General features: G+C 45.1%; 1 protein-coding gene and 1 non-coding gene across 2 annotated transcripts; one reads left to right on the top strand and one right to left on the bottom strand.

Moving 5' to 3' along the window:
* Positions 1-5,327: 5,327 nt before the first annotated feature.
* On the bottom strand, positions 5,328-13,673 carry CDKN2AIPNL (CDKN2A interacting protein N-terminal like). Its single transcript, XM_017532385.2, has 3 exons — positions 13,360-13,673; positions 11,617-11,716; positions 5,328-5,641 (listed from the first exon to the last, which is right to left on the bottom strand). The coding sequence occupies exons 1-3, from the start codon at positions 13,596-13,598 to the stop codon at positions 5,630-5,632; spliced, it is 351 nt and encodes a 116-aa protein (XP_017387874.1). The 5' UTR covers positions 13,599-13,673; the 3' UTR covers positions 5,328-5,629.
* Positions 13,674-14,469: 796 nt separating this feature from the next.
* On the top strand, positions 14,470-14,610 carry LOC119471844. Its single transcript, XR_005200936.1, has one exon. It is a non-coding gene; the product is annotated as a U4 spliceosomal RNA (small nuclear RNA).
* Positions 14,611-15,643: the final 1,033 nt, after the last annotated feature.

The following is a 15,643-nucleotide window of genomic DNA, read 5'->3' as shown; positions in this document are numbered from 1 at the left end:
ATGAAGTTTCCATATGACCAAAAGTCTTTAATAAGTTCTAAAACTCTTGCCTCTGAAGATCTGTGTTTACTCTTATTCCTACAGAAAGGCATCCCTAAGCTAGTCAAGAGTAACAGCCACAACTAGATGTTATAGGGCACACATGCCTCAGATACCAGAGGCTGACAGTCTCCTTCCAGACATAAGCGGATACCCAGCAGAGATTCTTTAGAGCTGGAGAACTAGGAAACACCAAATTATCTGACATTTAGGGTAACACAATTCTCATATTTTAGATGGAATAGTATTTAATTATAGACTGCAAAGCATCAGAGGATGGGCAGTGACAGCTAACGGGATTCCTCTTAGCGTCTATACGTAGGCCACTGATCCAAATGGATCCTGAGTTCAGACAGAATCCTTACCTCTGATAAGGCAGAGGATTGATCAGGTGGTCCACAGACTCTAAGGAATCTTTCAGAAAGCAGTTTTCTAGGTATAGTTTGGATTAAAAAAAAAAAAAAAGTTCTCGTATTTACTACTTGTCCCTTCCTATGATATCACTCTATCTTCATGCCAAGTCTTCAGTAAGACTCTGTATATGAACTTCTATGTGATATGTGGTCCTGTTTCAAGGCTAACAGTGGGCCATTTTACCTATACCACAAGGATTGCTGAAATGTAGACATTTAGATTTCTTTGCCACTTTCTATTCCAGAAATACATAAAGGATGAAATTCTAAAATACTGGTTAATTTTAAATGTGAGATGGCCACAGAGGTTGTAAAAGACAAGAAGAAAAACAGGCAGTTTAAGTGAAGAAACAATGATAGAAAACTTATTAGAAAATTGAAATAAAACTTGATTGTAATTCACTAGAGAAGTCTTCAAAAACAAACTAAAGGAGGCCAGGCTTAGTAGCTCCTGCCTGTATTCTCAGCACTTTGGGAGGCTGAAACAGGAGGATAGCTTGAGGCCAGGAGTTTGAGGCTGCAGTGAGCTATGATTGCGCCACTGTACTCCAGCCTAGGTGACAGACAGACCCTAGCTCTGAAAAAAAAACAAAAATAAATAAAAGCTATTGAGGGGAAATTACTCCACAATTTAAACTTGCTTTATGCAATGGATGCATTACTGAAAGGCTATAATTATTTTATCAGGGCATTGTATCATATAAAGAAATGGAATTCAGGCTGGGCGCGGTGGCTCAAGCCTGTAATCCCAGCACTTTGGGAGGCCGAGGTGGGTGGATCACGAGGTCAAGAGATCGAGACCATCCTGGTCAACATGGTGAAACCCCGTCTCTACTAAAATACAAAAAATTAGCCAGGTGTGGTGGCAGGTGCCTTTAGTCCCAGCTACTCAGGAGGCTGAGGCAGGGGAATCACTTGAACCTAGGAGACAGAGGTTGCAGTGAGCCAAGATAATGCCACTGCACTCCAGTCTGGTGACAGAACAAGACTCCGTCTCAAACAAACAATTTTGTAAGAAATGCCTCGAGGTTTCAGTGCTTCTCGTGTTCACAGGATGGCCTAGGAATTTTTAGTTGAGCCAAAAAGATGAATGAGCTGTGCCCATTACAAACCTTGTTGGCTGTCTGTCTGCTCCACAGCTCAACATTAGCTCCTTGATGGCTGAAGTCAGGAACCCTGGAAGAACTTGAGCTCCAAAGGTCTCTTTGGCATATAGAAGATTCACACTTGTGTGAGAAACTTGCATATGAAATGACTTTCAGGAAGTAAATGCTAAAGCTTGGCCACATGTTGCTTTTTTGTTCATCAGTGACTTCTGGATTAATATATTTGGGAAGACTCTAATATATAATAGGGTCTAGAGAAAGCAAAGTAACCTTTTAGCCAATTAGAGAAAGTCTTGTTTTTTTGTTTTTGTTTTTGAGATGGAGTCTCATTCTTGTTGCCCTGGCTGGAGTGCAATGGCACGACTTGGCTCACCACAACCTCCACCTCCCGGGTTCAAGCAATTCTCATGCCTCAGCCTCCCGAGTAGCAGGGATTACAGGCATGCGCCACCACGCCTGGCCAATTTTTGTATTTTTAGTAGATACGGGGTTTCTCCATGTTGGTCAGGTTGGTTTCAAACTCTCAACCTCAGGTGATCCACCTGCCTCAGCCTCCCAAAGTGCTGGGATTACAGACATGAGCCACCACGCCTGGCAGAGAAAGTTCTTATATAATAGTGACAGCCTTGGTTACAAGTATGATACTTCTGTAGTCTTTTTGGGGAAGTTGGCTCCTCTGAAATCTTATCTGGAACACTGAGATTCATAAAGTGCCACTGGGCTGGGAACTCCTGTAATGGGAATCAAAGCCTGTCTCTGAAAATATCCCCTCTAGTCATTTTTCTGGAATGCAGGAGTTGTTCTCTACCGTGTCTTTAAGACTGCCAAAATGTAAACATAAAAGCACTTGAGGCTGGGGGTGGTGGCTCATGCCTGTAATCCCAACACTTTGGGAGGCTAAGGTGGGTGGATCACCTGAAGTCAGGAGTTCAAGACCAGCCTGGTCAACGTGGCAAAACCCTGTCTCTACTAAAATAAAAAATTAGGCACGGTGGTGGGTGCCTGTAGTCCTAGCTACTCGGGAGGCTGAGGCAGGAGAATTCCTTGAACCCAGGAGGTGAAGGTTGCAGTGAGCCAAGATTGTGCCATTACACTCTAGCCTGGGTGACTCTAGCATGAGACTCCATCTCAAAAANAGGAAAATGCATTTTCAAAGTGAATAGTCACACTGACTTTTACCCATTTTGTAATTTAATTTTTTTTTTTGAGATGGAGTCTTGCCCTTGTCACCCAGGCTGGAGTGCAATGGTACAATCTCAGCTCACTGCAACCTCTGCCTCCTGGGTTCAAGCAATTCTCCTGCCTCAGCCTCCAGATTAGCTGGGATTACAGGCGTGTGCCACCACACCCAGCTAATTTTTGTATTTTTAATAGAGATGGGGTTTCGCCACGTTGGTCAGGTTGGTCTCGAACTCCTGACCTCATGGTCCACTCACTTCAGATTCCCGAAGTGCTGGGATTACAGGTGGCAGCCACCGTGCCTGGCCATGCTTTAATTTTTTTAGGCCTCCCAAATTTGTACGAATAATCAGAATAGAAAAAAGGCCGGGAGCAGTGGCCCACGCTTGCAATCCCAGCACTTTGGGAGGCCGAGGCGGGTGAATCACAAGGTCAGGAGTTCGAGACCAGCCTGGCCAACATGGTTCTGAAACCCTGTCTCTACTAAAAAATAAAAAAATTAGCTAGGCGTAATGGCGGGCACCAGTATTCCCAGGTACTTGTGAGGCTGAGGCAGGAGAATCGCTTGAACCTGGGAGATGGAGGTTGCAGTGAGTCAGGATTGCATCACTGCACACCAGCCTGGGTGACGGAGCAAGACTCCGTCTGAAAAAAAAAAATCTAGGCTACATTTGAGGAAAAGAAGAGGCTCACAAGCATTGTGCTTGGCCCTCTAACATTTACTACCTAATCCTTGCCCTAGCTCTCTGTGGTAGATATTTCTGTGATCTCCATTTTCCAGGTAAGGACCAGGAGAGAAGTGGCTTGTCTTCAGATTATAGATCCTAGATCCTGACTTCTTCACTCAGTCCACCCTTCATGGTCACTAGGGACACTGCAGCTAGAAGCCTCCCAAAGATGTGGCCCATCCAAGCTGTGTTGCCTGGCCTTCGTCTCGAGCAGTGGGCAAGAGTCCTGTCCCACTTCTCTGTCCCCAGACACCATGCTTCTCCAACAAGCTCTCCTTTTCAGCACTTCTGGTTGTTAATTACCTGTGTTCACCAGTAGATTAAGGCAGGGTCCAATGTCTTATTTGCCACTATCACTAGTACTAACCACAGTGCCTACCACTGTTGAGTGACCCCACCTGTGATAAACTTACACTACTGCCCCCCAAATGAAGCCCCTTTCCCAGTATTTTTGCCTAGACCTATCTACTTAATGGCAGGGACTAAACAAGAAAGAGGAGAGGGAGTACAGAACAGACACTTAGTTGAGGAACATTAACACCAAAATTTCAGAGCAAAGCAGGACTGCAACAAGTATGGGGTTTTTTTCTTTTTCTTTTTTTTTGAGAAGAAGTCTCACTCTTATTTCCCAGGCTGGAGTGCAATGGTGTGATCTCAGCTCACTGGAACCTCTCCCTCCCTGGTTCAAACGATTCTCCTGCCTCAGCCTCCCAAGTAACTGGGATTACAGGCACCTGTCACCACGCCTGGCTAATTTTTGTATTTTTACTAGAAACAGGATTTCACCATGTTGGCCAGGCTGGTCTTGAACTCCTGACCTCAGGTAATACACCTGCCTCAGCCTCCCAAAGTGCTGGGATTACAGGCGTGAGGCACCATGCCCCGCCTGCAACAAGTATTTCTTAAGAGGCTATATGCAAGGTGGTTCCTCAAGTCTGGAAGACCCAAACCTCAGGCTTCCTTCAGAATAGCAGCCTGGGAGACAGAGAATTTACAAATCAACTGGCTGACAGGACAAAACCCTGGACTCCTGTGTCAATGCATTTTAAACTAAGGCCAGATGCTTTTTGGTAGGCTGTCTCTTTCCATGAGCTGGTGGGTACTTCAAGTCTATAATTTGATTCTTATTTCTTAAAAAAAGATAAGTATGTATGGTAGTTGGGTATAGGTATGGTATAAATTTCAAGTGGAAATAAGGAATTAAAGGATCTGATTTGCCTTGGTGGGGGAAGAAAAAGGCCATAAAACAGAATCACATTTAAAGATACATTGCTGAAAAATCCAAACTATAAAATTCATTACCTGCCATTATTACATCAACCACAAAAAGGCATTTTACTAGGTTTCTTTCTTTGAGACAATGTTTCACTTTTGTCGCCCAGGCTGATCTTCGCTCACTGCAACCTCCGCCTCCCAGGTTCAAGCAATTCTCCTGCCTCAGCCTCCCAGGTAGCTGGGATTGCAGACGGCTGCCACCAGCCCCAGCTAATTTTTCTTTTGTATTTTTAGTAGAGGTGGGGTTTTACCCATGTTGGCCAGGCTGGCTGTCAGTTTACCTCAAACTGCTGACTTCAGGTGATCTGCCTACCTCAGCCTCCCAAAGTGCTGGGATTATTACAAGCATAAGCCACTGCGCCCAGCCCCAAAAGGCATTTTAAACAAAAATTCTGACATTTAAAAACTTAAAACATATCGCACCACTGCACTCCAGCCTGGGCGACAGAGCAAGACTCCATCTCAAAAAAGAAAAAAAGAAAAAGAAAAAAACTGAAAGTAGGGGCCCAGTAGTTCAAGGCTGCAATGAGCCAAAACTGCACCTTTGTATTCCTGCCAGGGCAACAGAAAGAGACCTTGTCGGTAAGAAAAAAAAAAAAAAAACCAAAACTGGAAATAGAAAAGAGGGCTTTTACAATGTTGATGAACTCATCTTAGAGTGCATGATTTATAAATACATAAATATTCATGCATACTTTTACAGTGATAACTACTGGAAAAATGAGAATGTTAAAAAAGCCAATCTAGACAGAGTCCTTCTCATTCCACCTCCCTCTTTATGTTGGTAATACCAGGAGTCTTAAGAGAGCTGCTGTGGTCTATGTCACATTCATCCCAGCCTCCTTTCTAATCCTGTAGCTGATGATGGAAATGTGATAAATCTTCTGGCTTAGCTTTGATGCTGGGAAAAGAAGAAAAGAGGTTATATAACCATGTAGCCCAGTGAATCAAATTCATCTTCATAAATTAAAATATGGCAGTGATGTAATATTTATGTACTATCCAGACAGTAAGTATACTCAGAAATTATTAATATTTTACAACATACAGAAAATTCAGCAAAACATTGACCACACCATCCATTTGGAAGCCAGAACTTGATTTTCCTGTCTTGTCACTTGCAATCTATAAATGTTCACAATTTAAAGTGATAATGGAAATGCTTAAAATACAACTTTTCCTGGCATGCTTTCCAGTGAAAGATTCTAAAAGCAGAGTCACACAAACACTTATTGTTCTAAATTAAAAGCAGTCAGATTCAGGTAGTAATTCACAACATTTCACATTGAGTCAGGATATTTAGATGTGAAGGTTATATATTTCTGGATTTCACACTATTAGAAACTGTAAAAGCATGTCTTCAAATAGTGGTGAAATGAAGCAGAGTTATTCTTTCTGGGTACTCTCTAGCACCTTTGGTAAATTTAAACTTGGCTTTAGACAACTTTTAAGCAGGGTGTGAAGAAATCACTTTGGCTGTCACCTTGTATTGAATGAATTTCCTTAACATTTAGCAATGTAAGTGAATCAATCTGAGAGTCTTTTTAGTAATCAGAGACTTCAAGGTATGACCTATTTCCTAGTTAGACCAGTCAGTCTTTTTTTCTTTTTTGAGACGGAGTCTCACTCTGTCACCCAGGCTGGAGCGCAGTAGAGCGATCTCGGCTCACTGCAACCTCTGCTGCCCAGGTTCAACTGATTTTCCTGCCTCAGCCTCCCAGGTAGCTGGGATTACAGGACCCTGCCACTATACCCAGCTAATTTTTGTAGTTTTTAGTAGAGATGGAGTTTCACCATCTTGGCTAGGCTGGTCTTGAACTCCTGACCTCACAATTTCATCCGCCTCGGCCTCCCAAAGTGTTGGTATTACAGGCGTGGCCCACCACGCCTGGCCCCAGTCTTTTTAAGATGAAAAAACAAAATTCCTCAGCAAAAGCAAATTATAAGACTTTCTCCATTTAGGAGAATGCAGTATTACCTCAAGAAACCATCTTAAGTCCAAAGAGAAAAAAATCCCCTAAGCAATCTCTTAAACGATAGGACAGACCAAGGCTATGGCAGCTGTGTGCTGGTCTGGGCTGCTTCTGCTGGTCTGGGCTGCTGTGATACCGTCTTTTCTACAGGTGTTTGCAGGTGATCCACTACTGACTCATGAGCTCCAGACAAGACTGGTCCATGGGATCAGACACACCTTTCCTGGCTTCTATTTCTAGTGGATAAAGAGTAAAAAACAAGTAGCTCCAATAAGTGTTTCTCTTGGGGTACAACAAAACCTCTGACTTAACTAATCTGACAGGCTGATTTTTTTTTTAACTTTTCTTTGAGACGGGGTCTCACTCTGTCACCCAAGCTGGAGTGCAGTGGTGCGATCATGGCTCACTGAAGCCTCAACCTCCCAGGCTTAAGTGATCCTCCCACCTCAGCCTCTCCAGTAGCTGGGACCACAGGCATGTGCCACCATGCCCAGCTAGTTTTTATTTTTTGTGGAGACAAAAGTCTCACTATACTGCCCAGGTTGGTCTGGAATTCCTGGGCTCAAGCAGTCCTCCCACCTCTGCTTCCCAAAGTGCTGGGATTACAGGCGGAGCCACAGGGCCAGGCTGATTTTTTTAATACTCACCAACATTTGCACCATCTTAGAATCACAGTCACAGGTGCTTCCACCAATGGAGCAGCAGTTCTAGTACCTCAGAGCTTACCAAGATGACACAATGCATAAAAGATAGCTTCTTAAAATGCAGGCACACTTGTTTTTCTAACTTTTCCTTCAAATTTCTTTGTGTGTGTGTGTGTGTGAGACAGAGTCTTACTCTGTTGCCAGGCTGGAGCACACTGGTGTTATCTCAGCTCACTGCAACCTCCTCCTTCCAGGCTCAAGCAATTCTCCTGCCTCAGCCTCAAGAGTAGCTGGAACTACAGGCACATATCACCACGCCCACCTAATTTTTGTATTTTTAGTAGACAAGGTTTTGCCATTTAGCCAGGCTGGTCTCGAACTCCCAGTATCAAGTGATCCTCCCACTTCAGCCTTACAAAGTGCTGGGATTACAGGCATGAGCCACTGCACCTGGCCTTTCAAATTTGAGTCACTTTTCATAATGCCATTTTTCCTCTTGGGATAAAAATGTTCTCAGAAAAAAATGGACCAAGTAATTATGTTGACAGCTTCTTTCTTTGAGTCAATAATGATAGCTTCCTAGTCAATCACTCCTCTTTCTTCTTGGTTAAAACATTCCTTGGAAATATTAACTCTGACAATCATAGCAATGACACTCTTCCTGAGTCAGCTGCTGCTTTTTATTAATTATCGCTCATTAATAGGTAAGCTGAGCAACCACAAAGGCTGCTGGCAGGAGCCTAGGATGGCGGTTAATCAAGATTGTTTACTCAATATATGTGTGTTTGAATCCCCCTCTTTCACAAGAAAAAAAAATCATATACTGCAACTGTCCAACAAATCCCACCTGTCAGAAACCAATGCTCATTTCTTTTCTCAGACTTAAAAAAAGAGCTGGACAGATTGCAGAGATGTACTTGCCTCAAAGCTGCAGAATAGCCATAAAGTATTTTTAAAATCTTAAAGAGCGGCTGGACGCAGTGGCTCACACCTGTAATCCCAGCACTTTGGGAGGCTGAAGGTGGGCGGATCACCTGAGGTCAGGAGTTTGAGACCAGTCTGACCAATATGGTGAACCCCGTCTCTACTAAAAATACAAAATTAGCTGGGTATGGTGGCACATGCCTGTAATAACAGCTACTTGGAGGCTGAGGCAGGAGAATCACTTGAACCCGGGAGGTGGGGGTTGCGATGAGCCAAGATCGCACCATTGCCCTCCAGCCTAGGCAACAAGAGTGAAACTCCATCTCAAAAAAAAAAAAAATCTTAAAGAGCTTATGTCTCCCAGTCATCATTGCTGTCTGTCCTGAGATACCAGCAATGCCAGGCGATTTATTTCCATTTGGTAGCTAGCTTCAAAACCCAACTAAATTTTAATTTTAGAGCTAAAGATCAGTTCTGGGCAGAGCAACAACAGATGCTTTCAGGTGTACAGCTTGACATCAGGAGTCTGTCTGTGGGCTGGCAATGTTGCCTAATGTTTAGCAACCTGCTCTATCATGTGTGCAAAAACTGCAGGCAAAGGACAAAACTGCTGCAAAGTCCTCAGGGCTGTCTTTCCAGTGGCCTTCAATGGAAAGGAGACAGCCTTTAATACCACACAAATTGGCCATGGTACATAGCTCAGATGACTTGTTCTCAGAATTGGCTTATCTAGAAGAGTCTTACAAGACTCAACATGGCACAGTGACTCATGCCTGTAATCCCAGCACTTGGGGAGGCTGAGGCAGGTAGATCATTTGAGCCCAGGAGTTTGAGACCAGCCTGGGGAACACAGTGAAACACGGTCTCTACAATAATTAGCCAAGTGTGGTGGCACAGGCCTGTAGTCCCAGCTACTAGGGAGGCTGAGGTACAAGGATCACTTGAGCCTGGGAGGTCACGGCTGCAGTGAGTCTGTCTCAAAACAAAACTGGCAAAACTCTATGCACCTTCTAAGTATCTCACTTTTCAGGATCAGCCGAATTTCACTTACAGTGGCATCAATAGACTAAAATTAAACCTGGTTACTTAAAAAAACATAAGTTTTATTTGAAGGAAGTTGCAACACACAATTCAAATATGCTGTAGAAGTATGGCCTCTATATATGGTTTTTCCATGTAGCTAACTGCTAATGATAAGATGGCGGCACTGATTTCAAGATGGTAATTTCATGCCCAAGGACTTTTTTCTGTAGGCTCACACTCTGCAGTGACAGTGTCAAAAATGAACATCCCAGGGCAGGGGCTATGTACATTTTTGAGATATAAGACCCATTTAGGATGTTTCAGAAAGACCCTTCCTAACACACACACACACACACACACACACACACACACACACACTCTTCACACTGGTCTACAATAATGTTCGGGACGTGCCAAACCTCCTTAGTCTCCTATTGGGGTCTACAGACTAAATGTCATTAAGTGTTCTCATCGCTTATACCCAGCATGACTGGAAAGAGTTCCGCTACCTGGGGTGAAACAGAAAACATACAAGACAGAGAAGTACAATGTAGAACCAATGTAAGAAAATCAGAAAACCCCTTAGGAACAAAAAGTACTTAAAGAATCTACCACCAGCAGTTAAAAAATAAAGGCTTAACTGAGTACAGTGGCTCACGCCTATAATCCTAGCAGTTTGGGAGGCTGAGGTGGGCAGATAACTTGAGGACAGGAGTTCAAGACCAGCTGGACAACATGGCAAAACCCCATCTCTACTAAAAATACAAAAATTAGCTGTGTGAGGTGGTATACGGCTGTAATCCCAGCTACTAGAAAGGTTGAGACAGGAGAATCGCTTGAACCTGGGAGGCAGAGGGAGCAGTAAGCTGAGATTGTGCCATTGTACTCCAGCCTCAGTGACAAAGTGTGACTTTGTCTAAAAAATAAACTAAAAATAAAGGCTTACCCCATTCCCTGCTTACCTCTGCTCCTGCTCCAGCTCCATGAGGTATACTCCAGTAGCCAGAAACTATCTAGCCTCTCTCTGGCTGGGCCCCAAGAACCTCACTAGGACACCCAAGGACTGCCCAGTTATTTTTTTAAGTATTACATGAGAAGATCCAAAAAGCCACGAACTCCCAATTCAGATTGCTCCCTGGCCAAAAAGTAACCCCATTTTAACAGCTGATTTTACTTATTTTTCAGGAGTACTGTGTTAACAGCTGATTTTAAAAACATAATAGCATCTCGAAAACCAACCTGAAGCTTTTCCCCAGGTTCAGATTAAAACTAGAAGAATACTTTTTTAAGAAAAACAAACCATCCTGAAAATCAAGTGGGATGTGCTATTTGGGGCTGAAATACTTTCTGAGCAACTGAGGATTTGACAGAAGACCTCTATATGTGCCCCACCTCCCAAGACAAGATCTAAATGTGGAGAGAGGAGCTTACCTATGTTTCTAAGGGCAGAACTGAAAAGGGGCCAGCAGCTTTTTACTCTATTGCTTCAGTCGATTTTCTCAGTAGTTTCTGAGTACCTTCTCTGGGATGTAACTACACTAGGTTTGGGCGTTCTGAAGACTAAATAAAACTTTAGACACCATCTCGTCCCTCAAGGTCACAACTGCTTTAAAAGAAGCCTGGATAAAATGCCAAAGGAACTCTGGAAGATAAGCGAGCAATTAATTCTGCTGTCTGAGCAGACAAATGTGAAATAAGCACGTACTGGGGGTGATTCTGAAAAGTATTAATAGCTGGGATGCCCAGTCCCATACTCAGAAGTTCTTTGTGCCACACTCTCTATAGCCCCAGCTCCAGGGTCCAGATTCAAGACTCCAGGCAAGACTCGCTGTAAAAAGCCCATCACCTGAGATCAGACCCCACAGGATAGAGAACAGCTATGGTATTGACATTGCTCCAACCACATTCCTATCAGCAAATCAGAGAAGCCAAACAAGTCAGCTCAACACTCACACCTGGGTAAGGATGAGTTAGTCACTGTATTACCAACAAGATTTTTTAACAGGTAAGAAACTTCAGTATTCTAGCCAACAGTTTTTTAAACAGCAAGCAAAAATCTCAAAATATTGTTCCTAAACAACTGGAAGAGGCTAAGTTTATGTGTCACCTCAACAACAATGCATAATTTATCACCATGAGTTGTTAACTAGTTATGAAAAGGCTTATACCAATTATGGGAAAATGAAAGGGTATAGATCTTTGGGGTAGTAAACAAGAGCATTCAAAAACAATATACTCTAATATAGTGTCATCAAAGCAGGGACTGTTAACTCTACACCATTTCATCACATGCACTTGGAAATCCGATTTACCTTTTTCATTAATTCACTTCTGGTAGTAAATTGTGGCAGGTCTTCCACTTCAATCCCATCAGCCATTTCCATCACCTTGTCTAAAAGGTCTTTATTGTAACTGCATAATAAAAAGTAGTAAGGTAAAAACCTTGGAAGAATTGTCACTGTGGATTAACAAGAAATTGCAGGTTGCTCAACCACAGAATCGACTTTCGGAGAACTGATCTGATACTGCAGGGCAAACCTATACGTGTGCAGCACAAGGTTAATGAACATTTCTTTTTTGTTTTTTTTAGCTGGAGGCTTGCTCTGTTGCCCATGCTGGAGTGCAGTGGCGCAATCTCAGCTCACTGCAACCTCCACCTCCCAGGTTCAAGCAATTCTCCTGCTTTAGCCTCCTGAGTGGCTGGGATTGCAGGCACCTGCCAACATGCCTGGCTAATTTTTGTATTTTTAGTAGAGACAGGGTTTCACTATGTTGGCCAGGCTGGACTCCTGACCTCAACTGATCCTCCCACTTCAGCTTCCCAAAGTGCTGGAATTACAGGTGTGAGCCACCACACCTGGCCCCATGAACACTCCTTGCTTGTAGATACAGAAGTGGACTTTAGGAATGCCAGTAGAGCAGATGTTTCAAGATTTACAAGAACAGAGGCACTGTACATCCAGCAATACATATTCTCAGATACAGGATAAGGGCAAAAGTATTTTTATTTTTTAAATATATGGAAGTTAGTCTAACAAAGACATTATTTATTTGCCCAATTCTCTGATATTTGCCTAACCATAGATCCTGTAAACCAGGATTTCCAAGGAGAACCTAGAAGGCAGGAAAAAATGTTAAGTACCTCTGGTATTGCTTCTCTACATACTGTTCTAATAAACCTCAACATGTAAAGCAAGACCAAGTGGCTTAGGCCTGGAGGGGCCAAGTGATCAGAGTCAGGCAGCCATAATAGGTATAGAAACCAAGATCAAGCCAAGTCACCCTATTTTCCTAACACAATTTCAGGAAAAATGAAGCTAATAGGAAACCTCAAGATTTGCCACCTTCTTCATGGAGGGGTGAAGGGAATGCCTTATCAGGCACTTCAAAAGTGGGCCTCTGTCCTTTTGGTGCAGCAGACAGGATGCAATGGGCTTTGGGACCTTGTCAAAAAGGCATCGGCCATTTTCATAAGAGGGAAAGCAGAGAGGTGAAGCTGGTTCCTACTTAGGACCCAGTGGGCTGTGGAACGAGTAGAAAAAGCCACAGGATACAGATTACATCCTGTCATTAGTGGTTAAAATCCACCAATCTTGCCAGAAGCTGCATGACCCCAGGTATATCACTTCCCTCCCTAAGCTTTTTCACCTGTAAAATGGGAATCTCCGTTTTTGTCTCTGCACGTTTGCCATGTGAATGACAGGAGATAATAGACTTGGAACGCACCCTGCAAAGGTGATGGTTTGAGCTAATAATAGTAGTAATATAAATAACAATAGCAACTTTTTAGCTCGCCATGTATTTAGCTCTTCACCCTTTAATTATTACAGTCATCATAACTACCCATTTACCAAAAGAGAGAACTGAGGCTCAAGGATAAGGATCTTTCCAAGGTGCCTCCTAGGTGGGAATCAGCCTTCGGGCCGGCCAATAAGGATGGAGGCTGGGCGCGGGTTCAGTCTGGGGCAGAGATTCCGGTCAGGGCTGAGCCCTGGAAGAGGGCTTGAGGATCGGAAGACAGGGGACAGGATCAGCCGGCCGGCAGGGGTCCGCACCTGCAGCCCAGGAAGAGGTGGTTGGCCCAAACCATGGAGAGGGAAAGCAGCTGGTCCAGGCGGCCACCGCCATCAGGCGGGTCGCGGTAGTCGGGCAGGTGGCGCAGGATGAATTCCATGCGGGCCTTCCATTGCTTCTCGCTCTCTGAGTAGGAGCGGAACTGCTCCGCGAAGTCGGCCGCCTGCCGCACCCCCGAGACCAGCTCCTCCACTGCGGCGGCCGCCTCGCCACCGACCATGGTGCCAGCCGCAGCCGAGGACTGGATAGCCCGCCGCCTTCCCGACGAGCCCTGCGCCACCGCCTGCCGGCCAGAGGGACCCTGTCAGCGCACGACTGCTCCAGAAGACCAACCTGGAGCGCCCTCGCCCGGAGCGGCGGCCTGTAGGGGCACAGAGTGGCTCCTGGCTCATCAGATTGCCGCAGCCCGTGGCGCCTGCCCTGGGTCTACCCAAGACTGCAAGGGCCCTTCGCGGTCGACCCTGCGGGAAACCGGGGGACGGGGGGTCCCTAAGCACAGAGTCTGGGCGCCCCCTTCCAGTTGGCAGCTGGATGCCAATTAGAGCTATGCTGTGTCCTTCTTGCCCTGGGGGTTCCCCGGGCACCGCCTCATCCCGAACGACATCGGGGGGCCCGGGTCACAGATGCATAGGATGCCCTCAGTTCTGGGGACTTACGTAGCTGCTTTGATCGACTTCCAGGGTCTCTACACCCACCCAGGTTGGGGCCCTCTTTCCTGGAGGGAATACCTGCCTGGCACATTGCTAGGTACTGCAGAGGCAATGAGAGCACACTCGGGGCCCTGCTTGGACGAACTTTACCATCGAGTGGACAAACAGACATTAGTGACATAATTGCTCAAGTAAATGGAGAATTTCAACTTTGACAAGTATTAGTAAAGAGAAGCCCAGCGTGCTATAACCATGAATAAGCAAGGGACCCAATCTAGTCTTGGGGTCAGGGAAGTGATCTTGGAAAACTGAAGAATAAGCAGGAGTTTTCTGAGTAAAGACGAGTCCGTCAGAGCAAGAGAGAGCCTGGCCTGGTAAGACAATTGCAAGATAGTGGTTAGGAGGGGTTGGGGGTCAGGGCAGGTAGAGAATGGAGAAGATATCTTTGCGCAGTGGCAGTATCTTAGCCAATGAGGTTAATCCGAGGTGCGATTACTGCTAATTGAAAACTTTTCCCAATACCCCGTTGTGTCGACTTGCAATATAGTCTGCACTGGCAATTTTTGACAGTCTCTACGGAGACTGAATTAAAGAGAGAGAGAGAGAGAGAGAGAGAGAATGGAGAAGATGAGGTTGCAGAGGTCAGCAAGGCCAGTAGGCCAGGCAGGGATCCTGGCTAGATCCCAAGAATGGGGAGCCACTGAAGGATTTTAACCAGAACAGTGACACCTGTGTTTACAAAAGATGTTGGAAGGAGCCAGCAAGAATGTGTACAGAGGACATGAGCAAGCAAGTTTGGTTTTGGTTTTAAATAAATACAGGGTTTCACCATGTTGCCCAGGCTGGTCTCAAACTCCTGAGTTCAAGTGATCTGCTCCCCTTGGAACAGATCCATGATCTAGGGCTCCAGTGCAGGTCCTGTATTGTGAGTGGGGCCTGTGGGGAGAGCTGATTATGTGCTGTCTGCTGCTTCTGCAGCTTCTTTTCGGCCTCAGGGTCCCAGAAGTCAGCGACTCAACAGAGCGTGGAAATACAGGGCGGTGTGAGTAGACTGAGCCTGAAGACCCAGCACCAAGCTCAGGGATATGGCGTTGTGGCTAACAACAGGGAGGCATGATAGTCATGCTCATGTGGGCAAACTGTCAACAGGGCCTGTGAGACCAAAGACAGAGTCAGCAATCAGGTATTGGTGCACTGTCCTGGAGATCCTAAAAGTGAATGCAGATCACATGTCCTGAGGGGCTCGTTAAAATGACAGACTCCCCCAGCCTCACCATGGAATGTTCAGAATCAAGGCCGCAGGTATTTCGGCTTCCACCTGCAGCTGACCAAACTTAGAAAAACTCAAAGTTGTTGAGGGTTCTCTGAGCAAAATTCGTGGTCACCTGATTGTACAATACAGACTGGCTCAGATATAGGAACCCAGGCTCTGCAAACAGCAGCTGCAGTTACACAGCCAACCATGCCTATGAGGTGTGAAAAAGCTAACCGTCGGCGGGGCGCGGTGGCTCAAGCCTGTAATCCCAGCACTTTGGGAGGCCGAGACGGGTGGATCACGAGGTCAAGAGATCGAGACCATCCTGGTCAACATGGTGAAACCCCGTCTCTACTAAAA

Source organism: Cebus imitator, unplaced genomic scaffold, assembly GCF_001604975.1.
Source record: "Cebus imitator isolate Cc_AM_T3 unplaced genomic scaffold, Cebus_imitator-1.0 Scaffold76, whole genome shotgun sequence".
Taxonomy (NCBI): Eukaryota; Metazoa; Chordata; class Mammalia; order Primates; family Cebidae; genus Cebus; species Cebus imitator.
The sequence above is the reverse complement of the archived record's forward strand: the minus strand, read 5'-3'. Positions and strand labels throughout refer to the sequence as shown.

Coding starts and splice junctions, on each gene's coding strand:
- CDKN2AIPNL (XM_017532385.2), bottom strand. CDS start 13,598: ATGGTCGGTGGCGAGGCGGCCGCCGCAGTGGAGGAGCTGGTCTCGGGG. Junction 11,717..13,359: donor CACCTCTTCCTGGGCTGCAG/GTGCGGACCCCT, acceptor TTTATTATGCAG/TTACAATAAAGACCTTTTAG.